Genomic DNA, 17,329 nt, shown 5'->3' on the forward strand with positions numbered 1-17,329 from the left:
AAATGGAAAAGCCTGCAACAGAAGAGGAGAGGAGCAGATCATGAGCAGTAACAAAAGGCCTGCAGAGAACAGAGGCTGTGTCCGAATTACCGCCCTAACCCCTAACTACTAAAACCCTATATAGTGCGGCACTATATAGTTCTCTATATAGTTCTCTGAATTTTCAAAGCAATTCGGACACCCGTGCTCACTAGTTTTCTCTTTCGGGTGTTTTCAAATGGCGCTTGGCACGGAAACAAAGTGGCGCATTACTGCTACCACCTGGTCTGGAGGGGAACTACTTCTATTTAACGCGGAGAATGACACCCATTTGTCAAATTAAAAATATAATAAATATGAACATTTTATGAAGACTATTTATGAATCTGCTGAGTTCTGATCATGGAAAATGTGGCTGATTTATAAATAATAAAATTACAAACACATTGGTGTAGATTTTATGTATTAGTTGATAAATAAACCCCCATGTTATTACTCCATGGCAATATTTATTTTTGTGCCGCTGAACGATTTACGGGCTCTTGCGAGGAGGCATTTTTTTTCTGTAGTTTTCTCTTCTACCTTACTGAAAATAGCTTTAAATATGAATCTGTCCGTGTTCCTGGCAATAATTCAACCGTTTTTGATGGGATCAAACCAAAAACGAGCAGATATGCACCATCACAGGACGGCAAGGAGAAGCAGGCGTCTCAGAAGATTTCCTCTGGAAGCCCTGGCCAGACATGAACAACCTGTGAGTTAAACTTAAAGTTTTTTATTAGTTCAATTTAAGCATTTGTCACTAATTGTGCTCAAGGTTACACAGTCTGCTGGGTAAGAGTTTAAAATTCTTTTTCAACACTGGACTATTAACTGTATAGTCTAACTACATGAAACACTTGTGAGATCAAAGTTTAGTATTTTTTATTCAGAGTCAAACCATATAACTTGATTTAAACAAAAATACTTTAATTTTTAAATATTTATATAAAAATCCAAAAACCCAGCCAAAAAACACGCGATTTTCCAGCATTTATAAATACGTCATAAACTAAAATGTAAGACATTAGAATAAAATGTAACATTCAAAAAAATCAGATTTAATTTTCTCAATGAAATAATTATTTTTCTATTTTCCAGGGTCTTCCACGTCTCTACTGCTTTGCCAACATAAAGGTGTCTGTCGTGGCCCTTCACGCTGACGCTCAGTCCGACACAAAACCAGACCGGCAGACCTGCAGATCGGTTGACCCGCAGGACCATTGAGCATCTGGTGGAGCAGCTTCGGGTTCCTCACACTCTGGGGGGGGGGCACAGGAGACTGAGGTCCTGGTGTTTCTTTTCTGGCTGGCATGTGGCACATCTTACGGTGTGGTAACCAGGGCCTTTGACATGCCACGGTCCACTGTGAGCGACGTTGTCCACAGGACGGCAGACCGCATCCTCCAGCTGATGAGCAGGGTCACCCAGCATCCAGTGGGAATGAACTACCATAAGTCACCTCTGGTTTTATAGCAGCTTGCTTGGTCTTCCACCTTCCAAAAGGTCGTGGGGAGCATTGAGAGCTGCCACTGAAGAATAAAGGCCATAAAAGAAAATACAGCTTGTTATTTTAACAGGAAGCTTTTTTATTCCATTCAACTGCAGGCGACTCTAAGCCAAATTTAGAGATATTTTTGTTGGGAATCAAGTTCAAGGATCAGTCCACAGTTCACAGGTTCTACGTAAAAGCCCCATTTATGTAAATCAAACATTACCCACCTGAAGGATCCTTTTGGGTGATGGTGGGTATCCCTGCATTGCTCATCCCATCACGCTGCTGACACCCTACAGAGAACCCATGAGGAATGTGGTTCAGGCCCGTTACAACCAGAACCACTCCAGAACACGCTCTGTGGTGGAGAGAGCATTTGGCAAATGAGGAGGAGAGCAATATTTCTGGGGGCACTGGAAGTAAAACCAACCTTTGCAATGAAAATCATTGCCTGCAGTTCAGTTCTGCACAATCTGTGCATCAGCGAAGGGGACTGCTTAGCCACAGATGTTGAGCCACACCAGGAACCAGTAGGACGGGGAAAGTGGCGTCCGTCTGCGAGGACAAATCTCTGCATTCCTTTCAGCTCCAACTGTGACACACATGACTCTAGAAGACCAGGATTATTGTTAAGATGTATAAAAATAAATGTTAACATATAAAACGAAAATGTAAATATGTACATTTGATATTTATATGAAAATCCCTTTGAGATTGTTAAAAATGGCTCAGATTTAAATAATGCATTTAAATAATTCATTTTTGTTCATGCATTTATTAAACAAATTGCAAAAACAACGACGACGTTACATTTTTGAACAATATTTTAAACTCAGGTAAGCTTAACAGACTCTCCTGTCACTCTTTGTCCCTTCTTGCTCTTTCCTCCTCTCCTCTTTCAACAACAACCGTTACCCCAACATGACAACGATTACAGTTTAATGATAAATAAATACAAATCTGATCAAGTGTCTCTCACTCCCATCCGGCACGAGCTAGCCTGATAACAAACAGGCTTTCTCCATCCACAGATGGATCAGATTTTCCTCATCCTCGTCAGTCCCTACATATATAAACACATTTTAAAAATGTGTTAATAACTTATGACTACGGTTAGAACTCACTGCTTTTTGATGTACTATCAACAGCGTTTGTTTTTAGCCTTCAATGCTAATTCGCGCTAGCGTTAGCTTTAGCATTACCGAAATTGATGAGCTTCAAAACAATGTAGGTTATCGATTGAGGAATATAACATATTAAACAAGTCATCTTACGTATTTACAAATATATTTTACAACATATACAAGATACTTTTAAATATACTTACATTTTTAAGTCCTCTTTCTAGCGCAACCGTCCGCCATCTTTGAATAATTCAAACGCAGTGTATTGTGGGTCACACGCAATGCATTCTGGTATGAACGCAGTGCATTCTGGGCAATATTCGCCGATCGAGTGAGCATCGATCCACACTGGTTTTTCGTAGAGAATTCTGGGAAATTTCTAGTGCACATGATTTTTGAACTGTAGATTCGGACAGCACTACAAAATGGCGACCGCACTATATAGTGCACTATATAGGGGTTAGGGCGGTAATTCGGACACAGCCAGACAGAGGAACAACAGGCTGAAAGAGAAACAGCTGTAGGTGATTGAAGGAGGGGGGGGATGGGGGGCTGAAAACAAACTTAAACCAGCAAACTGAAAAGAAAAAAAAGGAGAGATGTGAACTCATCTGCTGGTTTTTTGAGGAAAAGGGGAAAAAAATCAGCATTTTTCTTCACAAAATTGGTTTTGATTTTTTTTAAACTTTCTCTTTTTAACCGTTTCAATATTTTTTTGAACTTTGTTGCTGTGTTTGCTGTTCGTTTCTTTATGGTTTATTGTATTTTCCACCAAAATGTAGCTCCATAAAATGTGCAAAATGACTAACACTTACAGGAAAAAAATATTTCAGCGGCAAAGAATGTTGGGTAATTACCCAACGAAAGAAAACACAACCACAACAAAATGTTTCAGTTAACCCTTGTGCTATCTTAGAAGACCCCACCCTTACTTTAACATGTTATTCCTACCATGACAAAGGTGGATAAAGGTGGAAAGATTTCATGTAATCCATGGACACCAGTGAAGATCACAAATCATTGAAGAAAAAAGGTTCAGAGCACTGTCTAGTGGGTCTAGATGACCCAACTCCCAATGTTAAAGTGTAACAAAGGTTATATAAATAAAAAGAAAAGCCTATTTTCTTGGCAGGGTTTGGCCTGAGCTGGTTTGCTAAACTGCAAATCTCCTCCATTTGGCATCAATCTGCTGCCATAATCGCCAAAAGCCCCGGAAACCCCTCCACCAGATTGCTCTGTTTGCAAACACTGTGATCCACACAGATCGGCTCGCTCATCTGACCATCGGTTGGCGCTCTGCTGAGGGCCTCCGGTTCTCAGCAGAAATGCAGAGTTCATCATCATCATCATCATCATCATCATCATCATCATCGTCATCTGTCAGGAAAAGAGGGGCTTGACACAGGTGGCTTAACATTAGCTGCAAACAACACAAGCGCATCACAGCACTGGCAGTGTCTGTTTTCTGTAAACGGTAAAAAGAAATCTTTGATTGATGCCAGAAGAGCTCCAACAGATCTCTGTCATGTGTTACATTCAGCCCTGAGGATAAACACTCCGAGTCCCACGAAGCTGCTTGAACTGAGCAACAACACATCGGGATGTTCAGACGGTTCCTGCACAGACTGGGACCGCTCAGAATCTTCTGAAAAAACGAAAACAAAACATCTTTTCCTCACTAAAGTTATTTCCAGGTGAAAAGGTGTTTTTTTTTTACCTGCTGGTTTTTTGTATTTCAGCGGTTTGAACTCTGTAACGTCCATGTTCTGGAGGTCAAACCTTCAGAACCATTTGGTGCAAGATGCTGTTTTTCGGTTCAGAATGAGGGAATTGCACCAAAAGGTTTGTTTCACCACGGGGGAATGGTTTGTGCTTTTTGCAAATCCTTCATTTTAGAAAAGCAGGAGATCAGAACAGAAGAAACTAAAAGATAAAAACTATGCGGAGTATGAATTGACACATAAACTCAGAGCTTTGAATGACAGACAGAAACAGCTGTAATGATGGCGATCTGGCGAGGAGGCAGGAAAACGGTAACCAAACTAAAGAATACAAAGCAAAACTGAACAAAAAGCTGGGAAAAATGTATTCGAATGAACCCCAAAAAAATCAAATTTAAATCACAGATGCTCACACACGAGTACAAATGTTTCCTTAAGCCTTTTTCTAACAAAAACAAAATGTAGATTTTATATTTCTGTGTTTTTCAACTGAATGTTGAATCATTTCTTATTATTATTTTTCATAACTGCCCCTACAGGTGGATATGGACTGTCTTCTTCTTTCGCTTTCAGCTTCCCCCATCAGGGGTCGCCACAGTGTAACAACTCTCCCTTGAGGATGAGTCGCATGTTAACTTGGCAATGTTTTTACGCCGGATGCCCTTCCTGATGCAACCCTCTCAATCCAACCGGGCTTGGGACTGGCACAGCAGCAGAGAAGGGAATAAGGAGCAGCCTGGATTTGAACCCTGGTTTCATGGATGGAAGGTGCTGCAAACCAGCACGAGCTAAACCGGCCCCCGGATATGGACTGTCTGTAAGTTAAAAAAAAGGTAAACCTGTACCTAGATGTCCATCGACTGCTCTGTGGAGTGAAAATGATAATGCACATTTTTTCCATTGGTCTGCTGCCGGCAACAGGTCACAGAGAACACCTAAACAACACACAACGGTAAGTAAGGGTGAAGTGGGTGAGACGCAGGCATGTCGTAAAGGCTTTTTCCTTTTCTTGTTGTTTCAACCCTCTCAAATTCCTTCACAAGGACCACACACAGTTATGTCTTTAACAGCACCAGTGATGAATGACATGCTGCCAGAAAATTTAGGAAATTAGTCGTTCAGAGTATAGTTTTGATTGGTATCTTCTCCCTTGTGCTATCCTAGGCACTTTAACATTGGGAGTGGGGTCATCTAGACCCACTAGACAGTGCGCTGAACCTTTTTTCTTCAATGATTTGTGAACCTCACTGGTGTCCATGGATTACATGAAATCCTCTTCACCTTTATCCACCTTTGTCATGGTAGGGAGAACACGTCAATGGTCATCTTGACCCCATAGGATAGCACAAGGGTTATGGGCAACCAATACAGGTACTTACATGTCACGTGCACACGTGCAATCAATCAGGAGCCAGTGCTCACACCTCACTGACAATTGGATTGCGGCAGAAGGGGCTCCTTACAACAGCATCAGAATATACTTTAGCCTCTCAAATACTTTCCGATAAATTTACCACTTGCATGATAATGTTGTGTTCCATTTACAACAAGCCTGAAGGGAACTGCAAAACACACCTGCCCTCCCCTTAACCAGGAGGTGTCCAAACCTTTTGGACAGAGGGCCAGATTTGGTGAGGTGGAAACGTGTGAGGGTCAACCGTTAGGCCTGCATTCTGTGAACCTTCATAATAACATTGTATCCAAATGAACTATTTAAAGAACCTGTTCTTGCAATTTGATATTTTTCATTTCCTCTCAAAGGACAGAAATCAATTTAAGTGAATGTTAACCCAAATTACTGTGAATGTCATATTTGAAGACCAGAAATAGAGAAATATAGACTGACCAAAAATATAAACGCAACACTTTTGTTATTGCTCCCATTTTTTATGGTATGAACTCAAAGATGTGAAACATTTTCCACATTTGTCACAGAATAACCAGTTCTCTGAAATATTGTTCACAAATCTGTCTAAATCTGTGACAGTGAGCACTTCACCGTTGCCAAAACAATCCATCCCACCTCACAGGTGTGCCATATCGAGATGCTGTTGAGACAGCATGATTATTGCACAGGTGTGCCTTAGACTGGCCACAAGAAAAGGCCACTCTGAAATCTTCAGTTTTGTTTTATTGAGGGGGTCAGGGGACTCAGACAACCAGTCAGTATCTGGTGCAATTGGCATGCTGATAGCAGGAATGTCCACCAGAGCTGTTGCTAGGGAATTGAATGTCCATTTCTCCACCATAAGCCGTCTCCAAAGGTGTTTCCGAGAATTTGGCAGCACATCCAACCGGCCTCACAACCGCAGACCACGTGTAACCACACCAGCCCAAGACCTCCACATCCAGCATGTCCACCTTTATATTTTTGGTCAGTGTAATTCTTTAAAGGATCAAGAAGCACTAAAGTGGGAAATTATTTTGTGACAAATGTGGAAAATGTTTCACATCTTTGAGTTCATACCATAAAAAATGGGAGCAATAACAAAAGTGTTGCGTTTATATTTTTGGTCAGTGTATATATACATATGTATGTATGTTTATATATATATATATATTTGATTTGGGACTTTAGATCCAGTAAAATTGACTACCATAACTTTTGAACCGTTTACGCAAACAACGTCGTTCCAGTGGATTCTGAAGTGGAGAAAAGCAACTTTGGGCAGAGATGCAACATTTTACAGTAGTGGGGTGATCAGGTGATTGATGTAAATCAGCTAATTCTGACGTGGTTCCTAAAGTGTTGCATATCAGTGAAAATCTGATACAGAAACCTGCCTTTCTTTGCTTCAGAATCAGCTGCTTCAGGTTGATCTTGCAGTACGTCAAAAAGCGTGTTATACAGGTGTTGCCAACAACATCTTCGGTGTTTCAGGGTTAAGGCGCATCTGCTCCTCTACAAGCCTCCATGGTTTCAGACAGCCCAACTACCTGCATGTGACTAAGGCTTCAACAACAAACCTCTTTGTTTTATTTGGGATTTCAAAACTTCCTCACATACTATCTTGCATAAAAAAACGTCAGCTGGAACATGAATGCCTCATAAGTCTGCATTTGTAAAATCAACGGCACATTTCATCTGAACATTAGCTGCAATAAGTGTTTGATGCGTTTATGTTCTCCATCCAGACTCTTTGCTTTGTGAGAAAAACCCGCAGCCATGGCGACTTTTAAAATCCGCCTAATGTTGATATTGGTTTGTGTCATCCTCTCTAACGTGTTTATTCGTCAAGGAAATTCTTTTTAAAGAGGATCTGTCCAACGACAGACAGTTTTATTTTTATCCACTTGTCAATCACACAACCGGGAATCTCAGTCAGGCTGCTGGATGTATCCGGGTGCTTTTAGAGCCGACTTAGGTGAGACTTAAAAAAAAATGGAATTTCATTTTTGGAGCAAAGACAGGTTGGAATTCCTGAGATGATCTCCTTCTCCTGACTGAAGCATTTTAATTAGACTCCCCATTGTGGAAAAAGGGTGTAACTAAATATTTCAGCTGCACAAGATGGATGAGGATGTTTTAAGGAGTTCCGATTTTACTTATGACCAGGGAGAAGGCACAAAAGGCTTAATGTTTTTGTTTAATGTTCTGGATTCGCGGACAGCTTGTAAATCTCCTAATGTGATCCGGTCTGTGAAGTCTCCGAGACGCCGCTCGTCTGACTCGGCTTTGAACTCGCTCTGCTCTCACTCATCTTTGTCAGAGAAACGCCGGCGTCTCCTGCATCGTTAGACAAATGATTGAGTCATTTCCCCCCAGGATCGTGTTTGCATAGAAAAGCATTATGTGTAAAATATGCAGATGTTGGGAAAATTACATTGAAGCCACCCAGCATGCCTTTTAATGAAACGAAACGTGGCGCTTTGGCAAATATTTAACTCCCAAGGAGAACGCCACGCTCAGATTTTTCAGAATCAAGCTTAAAGTGGTCGTCAACTTTAAAAAGCGCCAATCCAGCCAATTAGATGTGTTTAAAATGCTGGAGTGGGAGAGGACAGACGCTTGTGTCAGAGATGAAGAGGAAATAAAGACGCTTCGCTGAATCTTCTCTCAAAAACTAAGAAATGAAGGCTCGATTTCAGAGAAACCTGTCAGCAGAAATGAGGAGCGTGGAATGTTTTCACGTCTCTTTTGATTCCGAGGCTTAACTCTGATGACATTTTTGGTGATTTTTACCATGTTCTTGTGAATTTCTTTTCTGAAGATGGAGGATATATTTAAAAGAACAATTAGGATTCAAACTGAATTTTATGAGTATTTCTTCATACGAATTGTAAATCAGGAGCCAACAAAAAAAAAAGCTGTTTTAAGAAGAGGTTGTTGGGAGGACCACAAGTTTCCTGCTCTGCTCCATTCGGATTCATCCACTAGCAGACAAATAGATCCATGTTTGTCTTTGTTTTCCTCGTCTGAGCTGGAACCTGGATCAAAACTGGACAGCTGGATAGCTTTGATTGTGCTCACTATTTTGGTTGGATTGGTAATGTTAGGCTGGGGCTGTAAGCTAGCGGGAGAGCATGTAAACAGAACGCTCTCAGTAACAGAGAGGGTAAGGAGTAGCTTCACGCCAACAGTCAGTCACAACTCAGGGGTGAATCTCTAATGAAGTCCTGCCATTCTGAAGAGGCTGGATCTTAGATACCGAGACAGTTTTTCCATTTCGGCTAAAAACATCATACTATGTTTTTTTATGTATATGTTGCCTTTTTCTTTTTAATTTTAATTTTTTGCATTGTTTGGCCAGGGGTGGGACTTATAGTCAGTCTTATGTGATGTTTCAAAAATAGATAGCAACAACCGCTAGATGGCACTGTAGTATTTGATACTGACAGCAACAGAGAAGAATAAGTAAACATTGGGCGTTCTTGAACGCGCATTTGGTCCATGGTGTTCATGGCTAGCCGATCATAGCGCATGTCTGCCTGGTGCGAAATGTAAAATCTCAGCGGTGTAAATCTAATTTTTCTCAAGGTTTTTTTTCTTTCACAGCTCTGTTCTGATATATGAAAGACTTAGTGTCTTAGAATTCCAGCCGAACACAAATCGCAATTATTAATTTCTCCTTCATGATCAATTTAAAAAGAGTTGGCACTTCTCTGATTTGAAAATACGTCACTGTCAAACCGGAGTTCCTGATTGGTTAAAGTTCCTCTGGTTTAACTTTCAGCGCGCGTTTAATGGCTAGGTGTTTTGTACTCAGAGCCGGTAAACAGACTTTTAAACTTGCAAAGCGACGCATGAATGTGAGAGTTTTCAAATGCGCGCATACGTGTGTTAACATTGACTTTTCAATGGTCGCTTGAAGGAGCGTTTCTGAGCCTGGTGTGAACGTAGCATTAGGGTCAGGATGATTTTTGTTTTGCTCTCTTGTCGTGTTTGTGAATTTGGGAGAAAACTTTTGCATCAGCAAGTAAACAAATGAATGGACCCCGTTTCGTCTCTGCAGGTTTCAAATGTGCTGCAGTTTGCCTTTTGTCATCAGGAGAGCTGTTGCAACTTCACCGCTTGATTGCAATTGTGTTTCTAACAACCGCATGTCAATAGTCAGTCTCTGTTTAGTTCAGGTCTTTACCAGCTCGTGGGGGAAACGTGTGGCACTGCTGCAAGAGGCTTTCAACCTGCAAACTGTCTGCTGTGGAGTCCTAAAAAGACCTTTGGCTTGTAGAGTTTTGGTGTTTTTGCTTATACATAAATGAAGGAAACATAAAATGTGTAGGGTTCTACCATTGCACGGACTTCTTAACTGGTAAGATGGGAGGATGTGCTGTATACATTGGCGGAGCTAGAACATCGTAGATGGATGCAGGTGGGAGGCAGAGGCCTATGGAAATGAGAACAGCAGAGTGGAAGGCCATTGTCATAAAAACGTAATAAAAATATGTACACTATGTCGATGAGGGACTCGAGATTTTATTTAAAAAACATAGCTTTAGATATTTTTGTAATGTTTAAAGAATATTTTATTGATGATTTCTTAATCTGTGTCAATACCGAAACTAATCATGATTTAAAAATTGGGGCAGTATAAAACAATCTGCAGGAGAGTTAAATCTGCAAATTTTTCCACAGGAAACCCCTTGTTTTTTGCTTCTTCATTTGTTCGTTATCACATAGAATAAAACAAAACTTCCATAAATTTGAATTGATGTCAAAATATTTAGAAAAACAGACTGAGACACTAAAGGTTTATTAATAAGAAATGCATCTTTGGCACTTAAATTTACAATAAACCTATAAGGCCCTGGTTCAAATCCCAACTTGTTCCTTTCTGTGTGGAGTGTACATGTTATCCTCATGTATGTGTAGATTTTCTCTGGATACTCCGGTTTCCTCCTGCAGTCCAAAATCTTGCTTCATTGGTTATTTGCTAACTCTAAACTGTCCTAAAGATGTTAATATGAGTGGTTACATCTGTGATGGTTTGGCGTCACATCCAGGTTATACCCCACCTTTAACCAACAGTGGTTGAAGACCCTGGAAGGGGTTAAATGGCCTTACAAGACAGATGGATGGATGAAAGTGAGCCTTAAAATTCACAGGTGGTTTTGAGAGCCACACGATGCACAGTCAAAATGTTTCATTGGCTGTTATTGTGAATACGCTATCGTGGCTAACTCTTTGTGGCGAACTGTGTCTTTTCAATGTGTTCTTCAGTCACAGTACTTTTGTTTTAGGGGTATCAGTCTGTCTATTGTTTGGTTTTTTTAGATGAAACAAGGCCGGGAGATACTGGTATTGTGAAGATGTCAATGAAGCTAACGTTTCTAATGTGTAGCGGTGTCAGAAAGGGATTTTATGTGCTACCAACAAAGTTGGAAGTTACCGTATACATGGTAATTTTTGTTGTAGTGCTGTCAGCATGTTTTTTTATGTGTTGCAAACAAGGCTGGGAGAGACTGGTATTCTGAATATGCTAATTCAGCTAGCACTCCTAGCATTCCTAACGATTCGCAATGTCGGACTGTGTTTTCTTTTGTGTTACCAACAGGGTTGGGTGTTAGCGTAGTCACAGTAAGGTTTGTTTCAACGATATCAGTCTGGTTTTTCACATGTTGCTAACAAAGTTGAGTGTTGTGAATATGCTATCGTGGCAAACATGTAGCGGTGTCGAGCTGTGTTTCCTCTTTGTTATTAACAAGGTTGGGAGTTAGCTTAGTCACAGTAAGGTTTGTTTTAGCGGTATCAGTCCAATTCTTTTACATGTTGCAAACAAAGCTGAGAGTTCCGGGTATTTTGAATAAGCTTAAGTGGCTAACGTGTAGCGGCAGCAAACTTTATTTTTGTACATGTTAGTAACAAGGTTGAGTATTAGCGTAGCCACAGTAACTTTTATTTTAGCGCCATCAGTCATTTTTTTACGTGTTTCAAAAAATGTTGAGAGTTGCAGGTATTGTGAATTCACTGATGTGGTTAACGGTTCTAGCGACAAACGTGTAGCGTGTTACAGACAAGTTCTACAATTACTGACAGTCTGTCTGATGGACTTATTTGTGACTCTTGTCTTGCCTTTTGATTTGGTGTGCCGAAATTATGGTAATCCCATCCTAGCAACTGCTAAATTATAAGTGAGGTATAAAGGTAATCTGCGTGTCTGAATAAGCACAAGGTGAAAATTGGAACATATACATGTTAGGGAGATGTGGTGAATTGATGGGAGCTATTAAAAGACATGGTAGTTGAACAAGCTACTTTCATTCATTCATTCATTCATTCATTGAATCATTCATCTTCTTATCCGGTTTTGGCCCTGGACAGGTCGCCAGTCTGTCGCAGGCCTACTTGTCTTCATGCTTTTGTTAATGTCGTTGTCAAATCTCTGTGTCGCCCCCTAAGCAGTACTTTGGAAACTGCTCAGTTTTTTTCAGATGGTTTGGTCCATTTCAGACCTTGATTTGCCCCACAGAGGGCAGGAGGGGAAACAAACACAACCAAAGGAAGGGACAGAATGTACTAGCATTCAATTTCAACCTAAACTGAGTCCACAGGATCAAACAGCGACCTCAAGAATGACGTCAGACGTCTGGATTTTTTGCTACATCTGACTTGAAATGCAACAGTCTGCTAACAATGGTCTTTTGGGAAGACCTAAATCTAACTTAAATTCACACATTCTTCCCATTATCTGCTAGAGGAGCTCACAATTGAGGACTGAAGGTGGGAAATGTCCTGAAGCTCAGGGAAGAGCGTCTGGCAAACCCAAGCTGTGATGAACTGAGCATGCTCAGTGGGGTCTGAAGGATCTGGGTTGCAGATCATGCATGTTCTTTGAGAATTGAATGGTCTAACTTTAGAACTTGCCTGGTCATAAACCTGCTAACTTTTCTGTGTGTTTTCTCCAGAATTCTAACCTTTTAGCAGATTTAGGAGCTGCTTTTCTTTGTACACCACTGTTCCTGCTTTTGTTGTGTTTTGTGTTGACACACAAATTGGCCATAACGTTGTCTGGTTTTGATTTTTTTTTTAAATCCCACAGTAAAAAAAAATCACTTGTGGAAAATCTCCATCTGCGTACTTCTAAATCCACAGGGATCAGTTATGAAGGCTTCAACACAGGAAAAAAAAAGCATTTCTCTTCCTACATTTGCGTTTGTCACATCCTCTCACAGCCACAGAACACACCTAAGTGACATCTGCTAAAGTGATATCCTGGAAAATCCTCTAGCAGCCACTTGTGAGAACCACAGCAGTGAGGAAAAGCTCATCAAGACGTTTGGGGCTGACGGCCTCAACCATCTGCATGAGGACTTTGTGCATAAACGCGACGGGAGAAGTTCCCAACTCAGAAACTTTCCTCAGTTTGTGGTGTGGAAAGGCAGACGGAGCAGGGAGGAGGTTTGCGGGTTGGATCAGGTGCTGGTGTTTTGGTTGTCACCACCACACAGGGTGGTGGCGGCGGGACGGTGGGGGGGTAGCTGTCAGACAGGTGAAGTTCAGGCTCGATCTGAGCCGTGATTGATCGCTCAGGTTCAGGTGGAGTTCACAGGAGGTCTCCGGTGTCATCGGCGAGATGACTGACAGCCGCAAAACAGGGTGATGGAATATTATCAGGAAGCCATTTGTAACGCGGGCCGAGCCTGGATCTCGGAGGGGTGTTGTCCCTCTGAAATGAAGTCATCCATCACAAACGCTTCATATTTGATTAGACCGTGACGCAGTTGTGAAGTGCAAGCTGCCGTCCACAGCGCCACCAAAGACGACGGAAACAAACCCTCTGGAAAGGGTTTTCAGAGCAAACTGGAAAAGTCTGAGCAGTGACGCTAAACATTTAGTCAATTCTATTTGTTGTTGTTTTTTTGTCAAGCTTTAAGACAAACCAAAAAAAAGAAAATATATCTATAAGAATAATGTTCTACAACTGTTTATAAAAAGTCATAAAATTAGGAGAAAAAAGTTACAATGTTATTTGTGACTAAAGTCAGGAAATTAAGAGAAACACCTTATTTTAATCTATGTAATCATGAAGTTATGAGAAAAAAGTCAACATTTTATGAAAATAAAGTCATAAAACTATGAGAAAAATTGTAATACTTGAATTGTAATACGTCAAAATTGTACAACAACAAAGCAAATTTAGCCATGAAATTGCAAACAAAATCCAAAATTAGGACATACAATTATAAGAAAAACTTTAAGACTAAGAAAGTCAAAATTTTACCAAAAAAATTTTGAAAAAATAGAATATAAATATATATAAACATAAATATAAATTCGTTTTTAAAAAGTTGTAAAATTACATGATAAAAGCTGTTCTTTTTTTTAAGGAAAATTTACAAGAACAAAGTTTTACAAAAATGGGTCGTAGAATTATGACAAACAAGTCCAAATCTTACGAAAGTAAAGTAAAACAATAAATTCTAGTATTGTACGAGGATAAAGTAATACAATAATGAGAAAGAAGTAATAAAATTATGAAAATGGAGTCTAAATTTATGAATACAATAGTGTGGAAAAAATGTCAACATTTTACTGAAATGATATTGTACATTTAATGTTGAAAAATTGACAATTTTACAAAGAAAATGTTGTGCTTTTTCAAAAATAAAGGTGTAATTTCATGAAGGGTTATAAAATAAAGTCTGCAAAATAAAATAAACAGGTGATGTTTGATTGCCTGTTGAAACTTTTAAGAAGCTAAATTTAACATCTTCTTTTCTTTCTTCTTCCATTCCTTTTTATTGTTGAATTAAAAAAAAAAACAATCCTATGATTATTCCTCACAATTGTACGATTTTATTCTCACACATTTTGAACTCTTAATTGTTAAATTTATGACTGAAAATGTGGACTTTTTCCCCTCATATATGTACGGGTTTATTCTTATATATTTGTATATTTTTTTCCTTTTGACTCATTGTAGGAGTCAAATCAAATGTTTGTATTAAAAAGAAGCCAAACTTTGGTCTTCTCTGCTTCTCTTTCTATTAAGAACTACAGAATCCTGAATGAAACAAAAAGGAAAAAAAAATGTTTAAGAGAATTGTAAGAAGTTTTTTCTATAGCAAAAAGTAACCAAGTGGAAACATATTTTGAAATCACTTTAGTTTTAAAGAAGCAAACCTGTTATTTTTCTACTTTGGTTTATGTTTTCTGAGTTTTCTACTCAGGTTTGTCGTCACTTCACCTGACCACATCTAGAGAAGTTTTTATTCATTCATTTGCTCGAGGGTCCTCAAGTTCCTCAAGATTTTTTAGTTAAAGCTGTTTGGCTAAAGAGTGAAAACGCTGAAAATGCTAAAATCTCTCAAATTTCTTTAGGTGAGAAAAGTTGTGGTCTTTAGGGTGAAATGTTCACAGATGGATCACGAATAAACCACATTAAACCCACAGAAGAAGTAGGAATTAACGCCACAAAGAACACATAAATCAATGTAACAGCCAAATCTGACCCAAACCCAATGCGTAATTTTAACCTGATTTGTGCGCCATGTAAAAGTTATACATCGGTGGTAAATGCGTGAAAAGTCTGTAAGACATACGTGGAACGGTTGTGGAAAGCCACCAAACTGAAAATCACGCACAATTGCACAAGATTTCTGTTCAGTTGTGTATAAACTACGTAAAATACACACAGATAATTCTCAAGTTGAACAGCTTCAGACAGAATTCACGTAAAAACCCGAAACCCTTAACAGACATCTGCGCACATCAACCAATGACTAAAGCAAGAAACACGTATGAATTGCGTGTATCACGCATGTATCATGAACGACGAAAATGTCATACGTAGCAAATGCATAAAATGTCTGTAACCCTTGTGCTATCCTAGGCACTTTAACATTGGGAGTTTGGTCATCTAGACCCACTAGACAGTGCTCTGAACCTTTTTTCTTCAATGATTTGGAATCTTCACTGGTGTCCATGGATTACATGAAATCTTTCCACCTTTATTCACCTTTGTCATGGTAGGGAGAACACGTCAATGTAAGGGTGGGGTCATCTAAGATAGCACAAGGGTTAAATGAATTCCAATCATTTGGATGCTTGATGCCGTACATAGGACGGCGCTACTTTTGTTTCCATAGAGTTTAGAATTCAGAATACTTATGATCAATGTAAAATGTGTGGGCTGAGTGACACGGCCTAAAGATGCTTCAGAATTGAGGCTGCACTGAAAAGGAATGAAAAAGCTGAAAAATGTCCTAAGAAAAACATTCAAATCCTAACAGTCTGGAAAAAAGCAAATGTTTTGGGTTGTGTCAATCTTTTTTTTCATTTGTAGAGTTTGTGATGTTTAACGTCATCGCTAAATGATTAAATGTAGCAACAACAACAACAACAAAAAAAACACATTTCTGGACAAGAATATTCCTCCTAAGAGTTGCATTGAAATGTTTGCATCACACTATGGAGGAAATGTGACATTTTTGGAGTCAAAAAAGAAGATTTTTCTCTGCATTCCTGCTTTCTTTATATCTGTTGGCGGGAGAAAAAAAAGTTCCTGAAAGGAACAAAGCGGAAGTTGTTGAAGAAAACCACGCAAGGCTGCGTGAGCAGCGAGTGACAGAGAGCAGCTGCTGCAGTCTGGCTCCTTTTCTCTGGCCTCTGTTCCTTTAATAAACTCCTGCTTATCTAGTGTAACAAATGTCTCGCTACCATCATCAAGTCCAGCCGAGGAGGGAGGAGTTTTTAATGTTCAGTTTGTTCTCCGGATCGATGTCTGCTGGCATCGCCTCTCCTCCTTCCCTCCCGCGCCGTGCGTAATATCACCGCAACGCTCGCCTTTTTACGCGCATTTCCACTCCCGCACGCGGACACGACTGAGTGACGCGCGGCGATCAAACGTTACGCGGCGCTGATGGACGAAAACAGACGGTGAGGAGGGACGAGTGGCGCCCCGGAGCAGCAGGAGGAGCAGCGAGAGGAGGAGGAGGAAGAAGAAGAAGGAGGAGGTGAAGGAACGATCCAACATCCTGCCCGCCGCTCTCCAACCTTTCCTTGTTGGATTTTCTTGACAGAAGAAGTCGGAAGAGGCGAGAAGAAAGACTCACACTCTCTCTGTTTGCGCGCGCGCCGGGGTGCATGTGCGCGCGCGCCTCTGTGTGTGTGTGTTCATGGACTATCTCCCCGCGCCTTTCACCTGGACTCCGCGCTGATCTGCGACTCCTGAGCGGAGGAGGAGGAGGAGGAGGAGGAGGAGGAAGGAGACGGAGAAATGCCGCGGAGGAAGCAGCAGGCGCCCAGGCGGGCTGCGGGTAAGAACCTGACCCAAACCTATCTGTCTGTCTCCGCCAGAAAAAAGAATCCAATCAGTGCTTTATGTCTTTATTTCTGGGATGATCTGTAAAATTGACATTTTATTTTGAAAAGACAGAAAAAAGTTAAGTTTGAAAAGGAGGAGTTGAAGCTCCCCAGCTGCACTTTTAGAAACAAACAACAACAACAAAAACCAAAATAGTTTCTAAAAAAGGAAATGATGTAAAAAAAAAAAAATACATATATATATACACACACACAATCTGGTTGT

The 17,329-nt window shown here is 40.2% G+C and overlaps 1 protein-coding gene and 1 long non-coding RNA gene across 2 annotated transcripts in view; one reads left to right on the top strand and one right to left on the bottom strand.

The window, feature by feature from the left end:
* Positions 1-1,415: 1,415 nt before the first annotated feature.
* Positions 1,416-2,969, bottom strand: LOC144994038 (uncharacterized). Its single transcript, XR_013657414.1, has 4 exons — positions 2,841-2,969; positions 1,944-2,122; positions 1,741-1,871; positions 1,416-1,550 (listed from the first exon to the last, which is right to left on the bottom strand). It is a non-coding gene; the product is annotated as an uncharacterized LOC144994038 (long non-coding RNA).
* A 13,299-nt stretch (positions 2,970-16,268) lies between these two features.
* tshz2 (teashirt zinc finger homeobox 2) overlaps positions 16,269-17,329 on the top strand; it is a 54,009-nt gene continuing 52,948 nt past the window's right edge. Inside the window, exon 1 of the mRNA XM_004070997.5 lies at positions 16,269-17,057. Within this exon, the coding sequence (XP_004071045.1) occupies positions 17,018-17,057 (40 nt within the window). The 5' untranslated portion in view covers positions 16,269-17,017. The remainder of the gene's footprint in view (positions 17,058-17,329) is intronic.

The sequence above is a fragment of the Oryzias latipes genome, chromosome 7 (assembly GCF_053564925.1).
Source record: "Oryzias latipes strain Hd-rR chromosome 7, Olatipes_Hd-rR_3.1".
NCBI lineage: Eukaryota > Metazoa > Chordata > Actinopteri > Beloniformes > Adrianichthyidae > Oryzias > Oryzias latipes.